General features: G+C 41.1%; 1 protein-coding gene across 1 annotated transcript; it reads right to left on the bottom strand.

The window, feature by feature from the left end:
* Window positions 1-2,000: 2,000 nt before the first annotated feature.
* LOC119738098 lies at window positions 2,001-10,903 on the bottom strand. Its single transcript, XM_038212830.1, has 4 exons — window positions 10,710-10,903; window positions 6,873-6,926; window positions 5,090-5,226; window positions 2,001-4,382 (listed from the first exon to the last, which is right to left on the bottom strand). Exons 1-4 carry the CDS (start codon window positions 10,768-10,770, stop codon window positions 4,032-4,034), a joined length of 603 nt encoding a protein of 200 aa, XP_038068758.1. The 5' UTR covers window positions 10,771-10,903; the 3' UTR covers window positions 2,001-4,031.
* Window positions 10,904-15,291: the final 4,388 nt, after the last annotated feature.

Genomic DNA, 15,291 nt, shown 5'->3' with positions numbered 1-15,291 from the left:
TTTTATGCAAGGTATAAAAAGCTGCTCAATGGTTGCCTAGTAAATGTAGAAAAATACCCTGACTTAACAGGTAAAAAAAACACACCAGAAACAGTTGGTAAATGCGTGCGAAAATGTATTTTAAAAGTCGTACATTGAGGAGATCGAACAATGATTGTAGTTAGCACCGAGTGCTGTACAAATTCTCATATTCGATATTCAATTATCTTACTGTTTGATCATTTATTCATTTGATACACAGAAACCAATTTAATCACTTTTTATATTCAGATTATCAGAATTGCAAAGTAACTGGTATATTACTAACATATCCAGACTGAATTTCTGTTCAAGTCAAGATTTCCTTTTATTAAATGCTCCCCCTGCATATATTTTATTACATAATTGACATGTTACATTTGCAATACATGTACAGGCCTATATTCTTAACTGACTAAGTATCTGTTCAAACGCAATCGCGTGTGCACAGATTTTCTCCTTAAATAAAAGTAAAGACATTAATCGAGGGATATTCCATTATCAACACAAATGTACCGTTTGACTCGTATGACAAAAATGGAATCCCTTTGGATTGGTATTTAACGGAGATTCGTACATTTACAAGCTGGTTTGTGCAGATGCCACGTGCATAATGCATTTTCCTGCCAAATTAATATGCATTCTACGCAACTTGATATGCAAATAGCTGTATTTACACAAGAAATTTACATCGTGTTTTTTTTATGTGTGAAAGATGAGTCAAATTAACACAGATTTGTTAAAGTAGTTCTTAATAATAAGGTATGAAAAGCCGCTCACATGGTGCCTCGATAATGCAAGCAAACAACATGACTTAATTTTGGGGTTTTTTTTCCAAAAACGAAACATTGGTATATGTCCGCGAAAAAATGAATGTTGTAGAGTTTTGCCATCATGATTATCATGAGAACCAAGCACTGTTATTTTCATATTCGCAATCATTTGGCTTTGTATAATCTTGCTTTTTGGATCATGTACATGTATATTCATTTGATACACAGATACATATTTACATGTATTTACTTCCTTAATCAGATTTCGCTTAAGCAAAATTGCGTAATTAACATTACAATTTCGAATATTGAATTTCCGTTTAAACAGTCAAGACATTGACGCTCTGTGTTTGAAATGCGTAGCAGTCTTTGCTTATTGACAGTATAGGATTTAAACCTTATTCCAACGGGTAATAACATTAATAGATTTTCAGTTGAATAAAAAAAAATCTAACACCCGGCCATTCAATTTCATCCGAGAATAAAATTATCCTTTACATCAGTAGGGTCGGGTCATTAATCAATTAACATCTCCTGGTAGCAAGTAAAAATGATTTTTCAGAGATGTACCAAACGTCGACAAATTAAACTTTATGAGAAATTGTCTTATGTGTAAACGCATTTTTTTTATGCGATACATTTTTAGTAATTTTATACTCTTAGTTGACTACGTATATTCAGAGTATTAACCGTTATTAAAAAAAAAAATGGTATTGAGGAGACAGAAAAAATAATGAATTCTTTGTTCTTTTTTGTTGTTGTAAGGACAACAAATTTAATAAACTTAATTTTAGGAACTTTATGATCAGTTTTTAATGGCAACATTACATTTCCTCTTTTCCTTTACAGGGCGTCTCAAAAAAAGGAAACCCAACTTCAAAGAATGAGTATAGGCAGACTATATTATTACTGGCTACAAAACTGTTATCTGAAAGCGTAATCTCTATGCTTTACCGTGTTTAGGTTTTCTGAGTCATGCATCACTGAGCACCATTGTCTTGAAAACTGGATGCGAAAATGCAGTTGGTTCACTTTCATTAAAAAAATCCCACTCGGCACGGTGTGCCTATTGTTACGGAAATGTCTGTGAAATGGATTGAATGTTAATCCTTGGGAAAATGGCACATTGTTTTGAACATGGCTTGGTCAAAATGAGAAATTCATGACAAGCAATAAAATCCAGTTTTGAAACCAAACGACTTGTTTGGGGGTTTCTTTTTATGCACTCGTGTCATCTTCTTCAATACTTATTCTCATGCTCACCATGCCTATTGTGTTTGACATGAAAGTGAACCAACTGCAATTTTGCATCAAAATCTCATGACAGTGGCGCTCAGTGATGCATGACCCTGGAAATGTAAACAAGGTCTCAATGAAAAGCATAGAGATTACGCTTTCAGATGATACCAGTTTTATAACCAGTAAACATTTATTCTGTCCATACTGGTTCTTCAAAGTTGGGTTTCCTTTTTATTGAAACACCCTGTATAAAGACCATGATACACAAACTGTAGGCCAGCTACAGATGTTATTCGCAAGAATCTTTTGATGCAGCATATGAAGCTGCTGTTGGTCAGGCAATGCCTATTAAGAAAGCTTCAAGTGTCCCATACTCTACTCTACATGACAGCATTAACCCTAACTCCCTAGCATGATTTACTAGGAACTATACCCATCCTGGCAAATTCCAACACCATATGGGAAACTGCACACACATATTTCTCTAGGTGTGCCAACCCAATGTAAAAGACTGTCAGTTTAGGGGCACTGTACCCATCCAGACAAATTCCAACAATACATGCTGTTGGGGTTTGATGGGTTGAGTTCTGTTACGGTTAATGGAAAAACCAAATTGGAAACAACCAGATGTGGTCCCGATCCCCTGTTGAGCCAGGAGGAGGAACAAACACTAGTGACACACATTTGAGCTGATGTCTTCATTTGGCTATGGTTACACCCACACTGAAGTTACAGCACTTGCTACTGACTTGGCCATCATCCTTGGAAAGAGAACGAAGTCCAATAAGCCTCTCTCTCACTGCAGTGGTTCTACACCCTCATGAAACGCTGACCAGAACTCAAGGTGCAGAAACCCAGATCATTTGAGATATTGTAACATGGACGGGAAAAATGTCACACTTTGGACCCCAAATTGCATGACCCAGATGAAAAAGTTCCAGTGATTAGGGACAAGTCCTGAACTGAGATGAGATTGACATATTTTGTCCATGGGCAAGGTACCTGATGCACCCAAAATTCAACATGGTTCCATGGGCCTTCTTGTCAAGTTCCCTGAATGTATTTCATCAAGTGTTAACTGTTGAATGGGATGGCACCAGACTATTTCTGCAGGCACAATGCCGCCTCATTGTACTGTAATTTTTTTTTTTAATCTGGCTTTTAACATTAGGGAATGTTTAATTACAAATTTTAATTTATTCATTGATGCAGTTAGGAATTAATGAGTAATTTAATTGCTTTCATTTCTCTTAGCAAGTTCCACAAAGATTTTTACCTCACTTTCAATTCAATATGGCTGACTCGTGAATAAGGCCCATTTAAGCCGTCAAGTTTTTGTAATTTCCAGACATTTACTGAAAGCATGCAAAAAGATCGAGCATGATGAAAAGACCCAATTTTTGGAGGGAAAAAACACCCCTCACACCAGTCTGGCTATGGGCCTGCTGTGTAGATGGTAACTGTATATCGGTCTGACTGGGTCTGGGCCAATTACGCACAATGAACCATTTATCTAAGTACTCGGCAGTACTCGGTACTCGGAAAAAAAGTACTCGACTACAACACTGATTATTCGCTTCCGGGAAGCAGGACAAAATACATGTATGCTCATTAATATTGAGGAACATGACTTACTAATACATGTTTGTACCGTTATTTCCAGCTTTAGAAGGCACTGTGAATATACAAATGCACTCTGTGAATCAGTCATACTTTAGATGCATCACATTTAAAATAATCCATGCCACAAATGGGGAGACCACAAGAGGTGGACAGTCTGTGGAAACAAGCTGTGCGACATGGGCACAGGAGATTGGCGCAACAGACCAATACCGTCTTTGTGGATGAATTTCTTTGTGTAAGTGACGGAATACATGGTTTTGTCAATATCTTCAGTGCACCTGGGTTTTTTTTTTTTTTTTCATGTCGGCATTAAGCAAAAGCAAACACATTAATGTCAAAAATGGGGTTCAGAAAATGAATAAGATAAAAAAAAGTTGTTCATCTATTCATATCAAACGTTTGACTCTGTCCAATTTCTGTATCTGCAACGACGTCTTGTTTCTGTCCACTGGTATCTTCTCTTATGCATGCCGGCACGGTTGTCTCTTTATCGCTGTCTGGCTTGACCCCTGACCTGAGGTCATTGTCCTTGACCCTGGAGAGGTCTTCGATTATAGTTCTCTTGGGCCTGCTCGATGTGTTATTCGGCAACTTGATGTTTGCTGCGGTAACTTCACCGCACGAAGGAAGGGCCTCATCCGATGAACCATCTTGTCTTTCACTGTCATAATCATCATTATCGTCATCATCAGAAGAAGAGTTGTCATCCTCGGCAAAAACAGCCAAATTCTGAATGAAAATAGCACAGAAAAATTTTCGGCAAAATCTAAATAATAACACTATCATTCTGCAAGAATTTTTTTTAGGCCTTAGTTATCCAAACTTGCCAGAAACCGCAATTTGAGATCTTTAAAGTCATTCATTCAATCTTTTTTTGCATGATCTATACCATGACTACAACACCACATAGCAACGCCTTTTAACAAGATCCATCCAAAAGCAAAAGGGTTTTTGCTCATTGGCCCACTGTCATGTACTGAAACAACAACGAATCACAAAAAGAAGAACATTTTTGACAGCAACATATTCAAAAATTCTGGTAAATTGTTGCGCTGAAATAGCTGTAACAGTGAGCTTTCTGCCCGAAATGATGTCACACTTTTGCTCATGAATATGGAAATTTTCATTAGCATACAAACCAAAAGGAACCAAAATGCCCTTAAAATTGGCAAAATGTTAATTGAAAACGAGGTTAAATCGGACACAACGGTGCATTTTTCAAGGACTGCATTAAAAATTACATTACATTACATGGGCCGTTTAAAAACTTCATATCTAGAACACGGTGGTATTTTTTTGCCTTCGATGTCTCATTCAAAAGTTGCTTGAAAAAAGAAGACGACAAAAACAAGATAATAAGATAAAACTCAAAAAGAGCTATGGAAAGCAACTCTAACCACCCAAATACCCCTACCCCTAAGTCTCTACTGTCTTACCATCTCAATGACTTCATTTTCGCAGTCCGTGATGTTCTCAATGTCTAGATCCTCGGGTGCGGCAGTCTTCAGTCGCTCCTCCAGTTGGCTGTTTGCCTCTTGCATCTTGGGCAGGAAGGATTTCACCTGGCCCAAGACTGTGACATGGATAGCGTTCAGGGGAAAAGTAACAAACAAAAATTCAGAGTAGTAATGTCTCAATTTGACATTAGCAATTTGACATTAGCAATTTGTTGTGGCTTGAATTGACTTGAGACACGGCAGCAAATGACTCAAGCCTCTTAGCAAAAACTCTGCATGATTGGATTCAAAGGCTTATCACCATTTATGATCTTGAAAACACAGGGGAAAAAAACACTGACTACTTACAAGTAAATTACAACTCTCACTTTGTAATACTTAATAGTATAGTATCAAAGTGTCACTGACTCGATGGTAAGACATCAGAGACTCTCGGACTTGGACTTCACAGACGATATTGCCCTGTTGTCTAACCAGATCATTGAGGCACAGGAGTTACTCGGCAGAGTCAGAGTGCGAGAAGATGGGACTCCATCTCAATTCTCAATGCCAAAACAAGAGAGTACCGGAATATGGTGTATAACATCGAGACCATGCCCCGCTCAAGACCAACGGAGAAGCCTCACTCAAGAAGGTGGACAGCTTCAAATACCTAGGCTCCAAGATGTAGAGCACAGAGAAAGACATCCAGGTCCGGAAGGCGCTTCCCTGGAAAGCCCTCCACGGCATAAAGGGGATCTGGACATCTGGGCTCTCTAAGGGCCTCAAACTCAGATTATTTTGTGCTGCAATCAAAACCATCCTGCTGTATGGGTGAGAGTCCTGGACCCTCACTGAGGCAATGATCAAGTCTCTCGACAGCTGCTACACCAGGATGCTACGGTTGGCTCAGAATGTCTAATGGAGGAATCACATCACCAATGTGGAGCTCTCTGGCACCATATCCCTTCTGAGCGAGAAAGTCAGGGTGCGGCAGCTCAGCTTCACTGGGCACTGCCTCCGGCACCCAGAGCTGCTGGCCAATAAGGTTATCAGAATTGGGAGCCACCTCACTGTAGACCATGCTCAGGTCACTGATCGAGGACGCAGGAGTGGAGAACAGTCAGGAGCAGCTAGTCAGCTGGATGCAGGACAGAGTTTTGTAGCGTGTCAGACATCGAGCCCGACTCAAGCCTGCTACAACACGACTACTTTAATCGACAGATAGATAGATAGATAGATAGACTGACTCGAATTGACTCAAGGATCTGACTTGACTCTAGCACACTTTTTGACTTGACACAACTCAACTCAACCTTTTTTATCTAATGACACAACTCATGTGCCTTGGAATGAATTTAAAGCCACCCTAAAACTAACATCAAGAAATGTTTTCGACACAAATGCTACATTACAAATCTTAGCACAACATTCTGTGATATATTCCAATTGCAAATCAAAAGTTTCCAATGTTCGATTCTGACTTCGTTCAGAATTTACGACTTTGTCCAGGTTATGAAAAGGGAAGGGGGACAGCAGGTCTTATTGACCCTCCTATGGAAACATGCATTGTCAGCCTTGTTATTACTTGGGTCAATAGTGGTCAAGACCCACATTGGTTTGTACACAATGTGCCAGGAGGTGAGGAAGAAAATTTTGACCATTGGTGACCTCTTAAATAGTAGGAGGGTTAAATAACATTCAAGAATGTAGTATAAACGGCATTAGTTTAATTTTCTCATGTTTTCTTTTAAATTTGGCTGTAGTATAAAGTATAACATACCGGAAGATGGTGGCATTCTGTATGGCTTCTTCTTTCTGATCAGAAGTGGATCATCTATTTTACAAGAAATGATACAAACGCAAATACTAAATCACATTCTCCACAATTGCCATTATTACTATATAGGTAGAGATTCAATTATAGAGATCGGACAGAACACATCGTTTGTAGTATGCCTGGGAAATCTGATGTATTTGTTAGAAACCTCACATCAAATTTTTGAAAATTACCTCAATCAACATCCAAGAATGTGTCTATGAGTGCGTTCGATTACTTCCTCCTGCTTACTCGCGCCTGGCTCCTCACGTGATGACAGATATGCGCAGTGGAGCTAAATAAATGAACGATTTCGGGCAAAGTTTTTGTGCAAAGACCTGGGCCCAATTTCACGGCGCTGCTTAACAGTTAGCAGAAAAGTTGTGTTTAGCATAGCAGAAAAATTTGCTAACCTTAAGCACTATTTCACGGCGTGTGTGTGCTAACGGTCGCGCGTGCATGGAGATTTCTATTGTTACGTCACTAAGCTAAGCAAATTTTTCCTCTGAAGTAGGAGTGCCTTTTGCTGTGCTTGTGCTTACGGTCTCCATGAAATAGATGGAGGCTCTGTTAGCAGAAAATCGTGTGCTTAGCAGCGCCGTGAAATTGGGCCCTGGAAAGTTGAACTTTGACATGACACAAGCATGCATCCGAATCTACTGTCTAGAGCTAGGTCTAGGTCCATGCCCATTGAAAATACGGGGGGACGCGCTGACAATAGACGTAGCCGTAGCTATGGAAGCCTGTTTCAGAAAAAAATGTTGCAACCTGACGCCACTTCAGCAGTTTGAGTACAAAGTCTATGGAGAGTCTGTATATAAGCTTCTGTACAAACGCCTGGTGTGGCTAGGATAACTGTATGAGGATAACTGCTAGAAACACCAGGGCAAACCCCTTCTCTTAGCAATAAGTGTTTGCTGAGTTCTTTTACGTGCATTTATACAACACACGGGACCTACAGTTTTACATGTACGTCCCATCCGAAGGACGCAGCAATAATGGTTAATTGCCTTGCTCAAGGGCATGAGTGTCTGGGCCCGTAACATGATTTTCCTACGCAGTTCACGGTTGGTGCCGTGCGAGTCAGCACACTGTGAGCATTCACGGTACATCGCGTTGTGATCCCCATCTTTATTTTCGTGTTGCGTTTTGTCGTTGTCATCGTCAGTTTACTCCCAAATTTCCCTCAAAATTTTTTTTAAAAATCTGCTTTCTATCTATGAATGACATACCTGCATCGTCTTAATGTCGGCAACTATTTGTGTAGGTCAAATAATTTTTAAAAAAGATTTTGTTCCCTTATAAAGGTCAAGGAACCGGGCCCATAAATACACGATCGCCACTACTGCCGCTACTCCTAGAACTATGAGGCTCCACGTAGTGGAGCCTCATAGGTTCAGAACCCCGCAAAATTGTTATCAGCACAAAACACTAATTAAGTACAAAAACGTCCATCCCAACCAAGCTTTTTCCCAACGCGGTAACGCGGTATCTTTGAATGATTTATCTCTGAATTCCGGATTTCTGTGATAAATTATCACGGTAACGCGGTATCGTTGAATGATTTATCTTTGAAATCCGGATTTCTGTGATAAATTATCACAGTAACGCGGTATCAAGGAATAGGTATCTCTGATTTCTGGATTTCTGTGATAAATTATCACAGTAACGCGGTATCGCGGAAGGAATTATCTTTGAATTCCAGATTTCTGTGATAAATTATCGCAGTAACGCGGTATCGAGGAATACGTATCTTTGAATTCTGGATTTCTGTGATAAATTATCGCAGTAACGCGGTATCGTTGAATGATTTATCTTTGAATTCCGGATTTCTGTGATAAATTATCGCAGTAACGCGGTATCGAGGAATACGTATCTTTGAATTCTTGATTTCTGTGATAAATTATCACAGTAACGCGGTATCGAGGAAAAGGTATCTCTGATTTCTGGATTTCTGTGATAAATTATAACAGTAACGTGGTATCGCGGAAGGAATTATCTTTGAATTCCGGATTTCTGTGATAAATTATAACAGTAACATGGTATCGAGGAATGCGTATCTTTGAATTCTGGATTTCTGTGATAAATTATCGCAGTAACGCGGTATCGTTGAATGATTTATCTTTGATTTCTGGATTTCTGTGATAAATTATCGCAGTGACGCGGTATCGCAGAAGGAATTATCTTTGATTTCCGGATTTCTGCGATAAATTATCCCAGTAACGCGGTATCGCGGAAGGATTTATCTTTGAATTCCTGATTTCTGCGATAAATTATCGCGGTAACGCGGTATCGCGGAAGGCAATTCAAGCTTCCGTACTCCGATCATTCTGCGCGCGTGCACGTTTCAAGTGTCAGGTTGGCTCAGTGCGGAAAGGGCATATTTTTCATCATTTTTGCCGAAAAACCGACAGAATCCACCGATGTTTGTTCGGTGCACATAACGTGAGTATGTAATGAGGTATTGTACGGAGTTTAGGGGCAAACTGTGCAGCGGTTCTGTGGGAAAAAGCTTGGTTGGGATGGACGTTTTTGTACTTAATTAGTGTTTTGTGCTGACAACAATTTTGCGGGGTTCTGAACCTATGAGGCTCCACTACGTGGAGGAGAATACTGCTGTTACGCCCCAACTATCGCATCGGTCCCAACTATAGTTGGGACTGTCCCAACTATAGTGCGGCAGTTGGGTCGGCCCAACTATAGTTAGGACTGGAGTTGTGCCGGATGCTTCATGCTTGATAGATCTTGTTGGATTAAATGTTCCGCGGCGCTGGGACCGTGTATTCGTCGTGCATGCATGCCGCAAGGCTGGCCGGTCACTTGGTACTGCCTAGTTGGATGAGTTGTCCAGCTGCTGGGTTTTATTGTCCAGCAACATTTTGCAAAATTCAAAGATCTCCATGGCCGGCCAACTATAGATGGGCCCCACCCATAGCTAATGTCAAAGGTCCCAAGTAAAGTCGGACATGTAACAGAGCTGTAGGGAATGTTTTATAGTCGTACATCAATGTAAACTATAGTTGGGACCGCCAAATAAAAATATTGTGGTGGCCCAACTACAGATGGTCCCCACCCATAGATAATTTCATTGGTCCCAAGTAAAGTCAGATGTGTATCAGAGTTGTAGGGAATGTTTTATAATCGTACAACAATGTACACTATAGTTGGGACTGCAATATAAAAAGATTGGGGTGGCCCAACTATAGATTCGCCCCATCAATTGCTAATTTCAGTGGTCCCCAGTAAAGTCAGACGTGTGTCAGAGCTGTAGGGAACGTTTTATAGTTGTACATCAATGTAAACTATAGTTGGGACACCGCAAAATAAAAAGATCGGAGTGGCCCAAATATAGATGGGCCAGCCAAACAGTGGAACTTACAGTTGGGACCGTCCCAACTATAGTTGGGACAGGCCCAACTATAGTTGGGCCAGCCCAACTGTGGAACTACAGTTGGGACAGGCCCAACTATAGTTGGGACCGATGCGATAGTTGGGGCGTAACACTGCCGCCTTGTCAATGCTTGTCATGCTTGTCATGCTTGTGTATACATGTCACACGATGTTTGCTGCTTGCACATGTACATGAACCGTGTTTTCACTCAGATCCAGACAGTCACTGATCATTTAAGTTCAGTGCATGTCGTGCCGGTACAATACCGAAAACAATCAGGGACCGGTTCACGGTAAAATATCCACTGCCTTAAATTAAAAAAAGTTCAACAACACATTAAAATTGAAGAAAACTTCATTTCAATGTTTAATCAATATTATTAAGCACTAAAAATATAACAATTAACAAACCATGTCCAGCTTTTCCAACATCAAGAAGATCTTTAGAATGCGTTTGTTGGATCTCCGACATTTCGCAGCGTGGTCAGTATAGTGCATGTGTTGTGTGCACGTGTGAATGAGGATTGTTTTGATAAAAGTTTCTAAACCGTACGTACACAAAAGATATTAGTTTGATGAGCTATAGAGGGCGCGCTTCCATAAACTTGTTGCACGCTTTCAAAGATCGTATCCGGTTTGTAAGTGTGACGTCATCTCAACTTAGCCATACAGTACACTAGTGTAGCATGGCACCAATGGAACCGGAAGTTAACGCAACTTGAGTGTTTATCCAATGGGCGCTCGTTAATCAGTGGTGCGTGCGCGTGTATGACGAAGTCACTTACGAACCGGATAGGACAGTCCGCTCAAAAAAGTGAAACAGACTTAAAAAAAAACACCCGGTCATGATGGGTAGGGCGCCACAGCTACGCCATTTGCCCGCCAGCATACTTTGAGATGGGATTACAGTGTGCTGACGACATCACTTGGGCAAGTAAACACGTCTAAGACAGAGAAACACCTCATCAGTAGAAACGGAAGCAATACCAGTTGGAAGAAATGCAAATACTTGGGATCTTTTCTCGACACTGAGCAAGATATTACCAGGAGGAAAATACTTTCCATGTATCTTTCAACAAATTCAGGAATGTCTTCAACAGTGATGCAATCTCAAACAACACGAAACTCAAAACATTCCGCGCCTTCATAGCATCTGTATTCCTATACAACAGCGAACTATGGACATTGACTAAGTCACTAGAAGAGAACATTGATGCATTTCACAGAAGACTCTTGCGTTCAATCCTTAATATAAAATGGCCCAAGAAGATCACCAATAAAGAACTGTACAGGAGAACCAACGAGATCCCTTGGAGTGCTGCCATTACCCGAAGACGTCTTAGGTGGACAGGCCATCTCCTGAGACTACCCGAGGAAATTCCTGCCAAGCAAGCACTTTTAGGCAATCCGCAAGAACAAGCTACCAAGAGGGGGACAACGAACCACGTGGCTGAAGAGAGTAAACAGGGACCTGACAACCACGGGGGTCAACATCAAGGATCGATGCACGTGGCACGTGGCATCAGACTAGAACAGTCACGGTGGAGAACACTTACTGGCAGAGTGCGCGATATGTCAGATCAACTTGACGCAAGCGCCTAGATGAGATGGTAGGGCGCCCCTAGCAGTAGATAGGTAACAAGTGCGAGAGTGCACAATAAGGCTGGCCAAGTTCGGGCAAGGACCATTAGTCGACTAGTGGTTGATGTGTGACGTACCTTACGCCTGCGCACTAATAGCAAAGTGCGAACGTCTCTAGTCGAACGCTGGTCAAAATGTCATTGCAAAACGTCTAGATCCTGGCTCCCTGCTGTACGTTATGAACGCGCGCGGCTATGGTTACCAGCGATGCAACCAGCCCAGTAGGTTGGTTCCAAATAGTCGACTAGCGTAGTCAACCACCGTCCACTAGACCATGGAGCTGTGTTTATAGCTCCATGACTAGACAGAGTTCGGGCAAGCGTTAGTCGACCAATGGTTATAACTCCTTGCGCGAACTTGCCCCTTCGGGCAAGGACAACCTCGTACCCAGGGTGTCGAGCAGTACGCGCCCATCACTACCTGCTCTCTCACCCAGGTATTGGATTATTTGCATGTGCAAGATTTTTGAACACGTATGCAAATGAGGAATAGTCTGGTGCCTGCATGTGCGTTACATTAGCGTTTGTTTTTGTATGCGGTGTCTGGGGTAAAAACAGAGTCAATTCGTAGCAGCGCGAGCATGGCGTGAGTTACGAAAACACGATTTTTATTCAATTAAACTGTTACAATCTTAACGAAACAATATGCAGTATCACATTTCATATTAATATTTACAAATTGGAAAGGAAATGAATTTTTTCGAGAAGGCGTGGACGAATGATCGCGAAAACACGTACTGCACGTTGTAATGATGAGTGAATCATTACTGGACCAAGCCCAGTCTAGTCCTTGCTCTATGGTCTAATGTGGCTTTCGCGATATTCCCGGGTTCGTATTCATGAGCTCCCTACTAAGATAATGGCTATTTAATCAGTTGACGACCATAAATATGTTCGCACATACTAATAAAACAGGTGGGAGTGCAGTGGTTTGTCCTTGATAAACAGTCAGGCTATCCCCAATGTATGTGAGTCTGTTGTCTAGAGCCAGCCTGCCTCCCATCAGAATTTGAGTGACGAGTGATGAGCCAGCTAAGTGCTGGAAAGCTACCTACAGCTTTCGCGCAAGGACCATATGTCGACTAGTGGTTGATTTGTGACGTACCTTACGCCTGCGCACTGATAGCAACGTGCGAACGTCCCTAGTCGAACGCTGGTCAAAATGTCATCGCAAAACTTCTGGATCCTGGCTCTCTGCTAGCGTTGTGAATGCGCGCAGCTATTGGTTACCAGCGAAGCAACCAACCCCAGTAGGCTGGTTCCAAATAGTCGACTAGCGTAGTCAACCATCGTCGACTAGACAGAGTTCGGGCAAGCGTTAGTCGACCAATGGTTAACTATAGTCCTTGCGCGAACTTGGCCTATGAAAGCCACATTAGACTGGGCTTGGTCCAGTAACGAACACCACCAAGTACACGATAAAAATCCATTACTAGCCAATTGCGGTATCGAATCAGGATACAGGAAGAAAGTTTCCTATCCAGGGTTTACTATTGGAAACCGTGTTGGAAATAAAGTAAGCACTGGGGACGAGGTTGGGGCAAGGACCATTAGTCGACTAGTGGTTGATTTGTGACGTACCTTACGCCTGCGCACTGATAGCGACGTGCGAACGTCTCTCGTCAAATGCTTGTCAAAATGTCATCGCAAAACTTCTGGATCCTGGCTCTCCGCTAGCGTTATGAATGCGCACGGCTATTGGTTGCCAGCGAAGCAACCAACCCCAGTAGGCTGGTTCCAATTAGTCGACTAGCGTACGTAGTCAACCACCGTCGACTAGACAGAGTTCGGGCAAACGTTAGTTAACCATTGGTCAACTATAGTCCTTGCGCGAACTTGGCCCTGGTTGCAGACCAGTAAATACATTTCCGTAGACCTCAATGATAAATTCCCCCACTTCAGAAATTCAGGAAATTCTCACAACTCTCCAAGTTGTTCAAGACGTACATCAAATTAAAGCTTATTTCATCATCTTCTTTTTTTTTTTTTTTTGAGGTAATCTGATGACATTTGGGAGAAATTGCCATCCGAAGATTACCCCTTAAAAAAGTCCTGAAGCCCATCGCCATTTTAGAAAACGATGCCTACACTCCATTGCAAAATAGAGCGCTTTTAGGGCCCCAATTTCATACAAATTTCACAAAAATTCAAATTCACGGTCCGATCCTGTGCACGGCTTCCACCATTATTTTTTTTTACAAACCCTCAAATTCATGGTCCACAATAGGCTCAAAGATACGGAAGAATTTGATGGCATGCAAATCGTGATTCTGCCGGCGTCGACATTTTTTTACTGGTCTGCAACCATAAGCTATCAAAAGGATCCCTGCCAGAGCTTTAAAAATGCGACGCCCAAAAATGCGACGCCGATGGCACATATGGAGCACCATACTTTAGATTTATACCTAGATTTATCAATACCACGTGACTATAACATTACTGCACTCCATTGCAAACTTTTCATGAACATATTTCCGAATTATAACAAGCAATTTTTGTTGAGTATTTGATTTATTTTGTTTGCTTTCTTTGAATTTTTTTAATTTGGTGGTTATATTTGTATAGGTTGGGAAACTTAGTGGGTCAATTACTTTCGGGGACAGACATATTAGCAAAATTAACGCGCATTCGCATCGATCATGTCAAAACAAAATCGGTGTTCCGAAAACCATCAGCCAGAGTGTATTTTATGACAGCGGCATTTGGTCAATTAGTCAATTATTTTTGGTCATTTTTCGGGGACAGATAGACAGACACCCACACCGACAGACAGACAGATGGACCGACCGACCACCAAGCGACATGTAGAAACTCCTGCCAGAGCTTAAAAAGCTGATTTTTTTCTTTGGTCAAATCGTGCACGGATATGTTACATTTTAAAGTAGTTTATTCTCTGATTAATAGCATCACTCATAAATTATTTAATTAATTGAATTATTGAATTATTAATAACTTTATTTTTCTTTTTTTAAAGAGTTTATGTATTTCTTAATTGTACATGTCAAGCGCTAGTGATGTAATGTAAAGCGTTTTCAAAACGATATGAATCATTAGTATACCGTCAAAAAATGAAAGGTGACATATAAGCATCCTATCAAGTTATGAGCATTGGGTTATACTTAGAAAGTAATATATTCATACTTAATAATATTTTTAAGAAATGATGCAAAAAGCTTGAAGCTGGTTTCCGTATTTGAACAACTTCAGGCAAGTGGTAAACTTTTGAATCAATCGCCGCTAGAGTCCTCGTTGATTGCATTGCCCGGTTACCCCCGTCTCTGATGTCGATAAGCATTGCTAAATTTAATTGAACTATTTTCACTGACAGGCCTACATTAATCCCCCTTTTTATT

This window comes from Patiria miniata, unplaced genomic scaffold (genome assembly GCF_015706575.1).
Source record: "Patiria miniata isolate m_02_andy unplaced genomic scaffold, ASM1570657v1 HiC_scaffold_3, whole genome shotgun sequence".
Lineage (NCBI taxonomy): Eukaryota > Metazoa > Echinodermata > Asteroidea > Valvatida > Asterinidae > Patiria > Patiria miniata.
The sequence above is the reverse complement of the archived record's forward strand: the minus strand, read 5'-3'. Positions and strand labels throughout refer to the sequence as shown.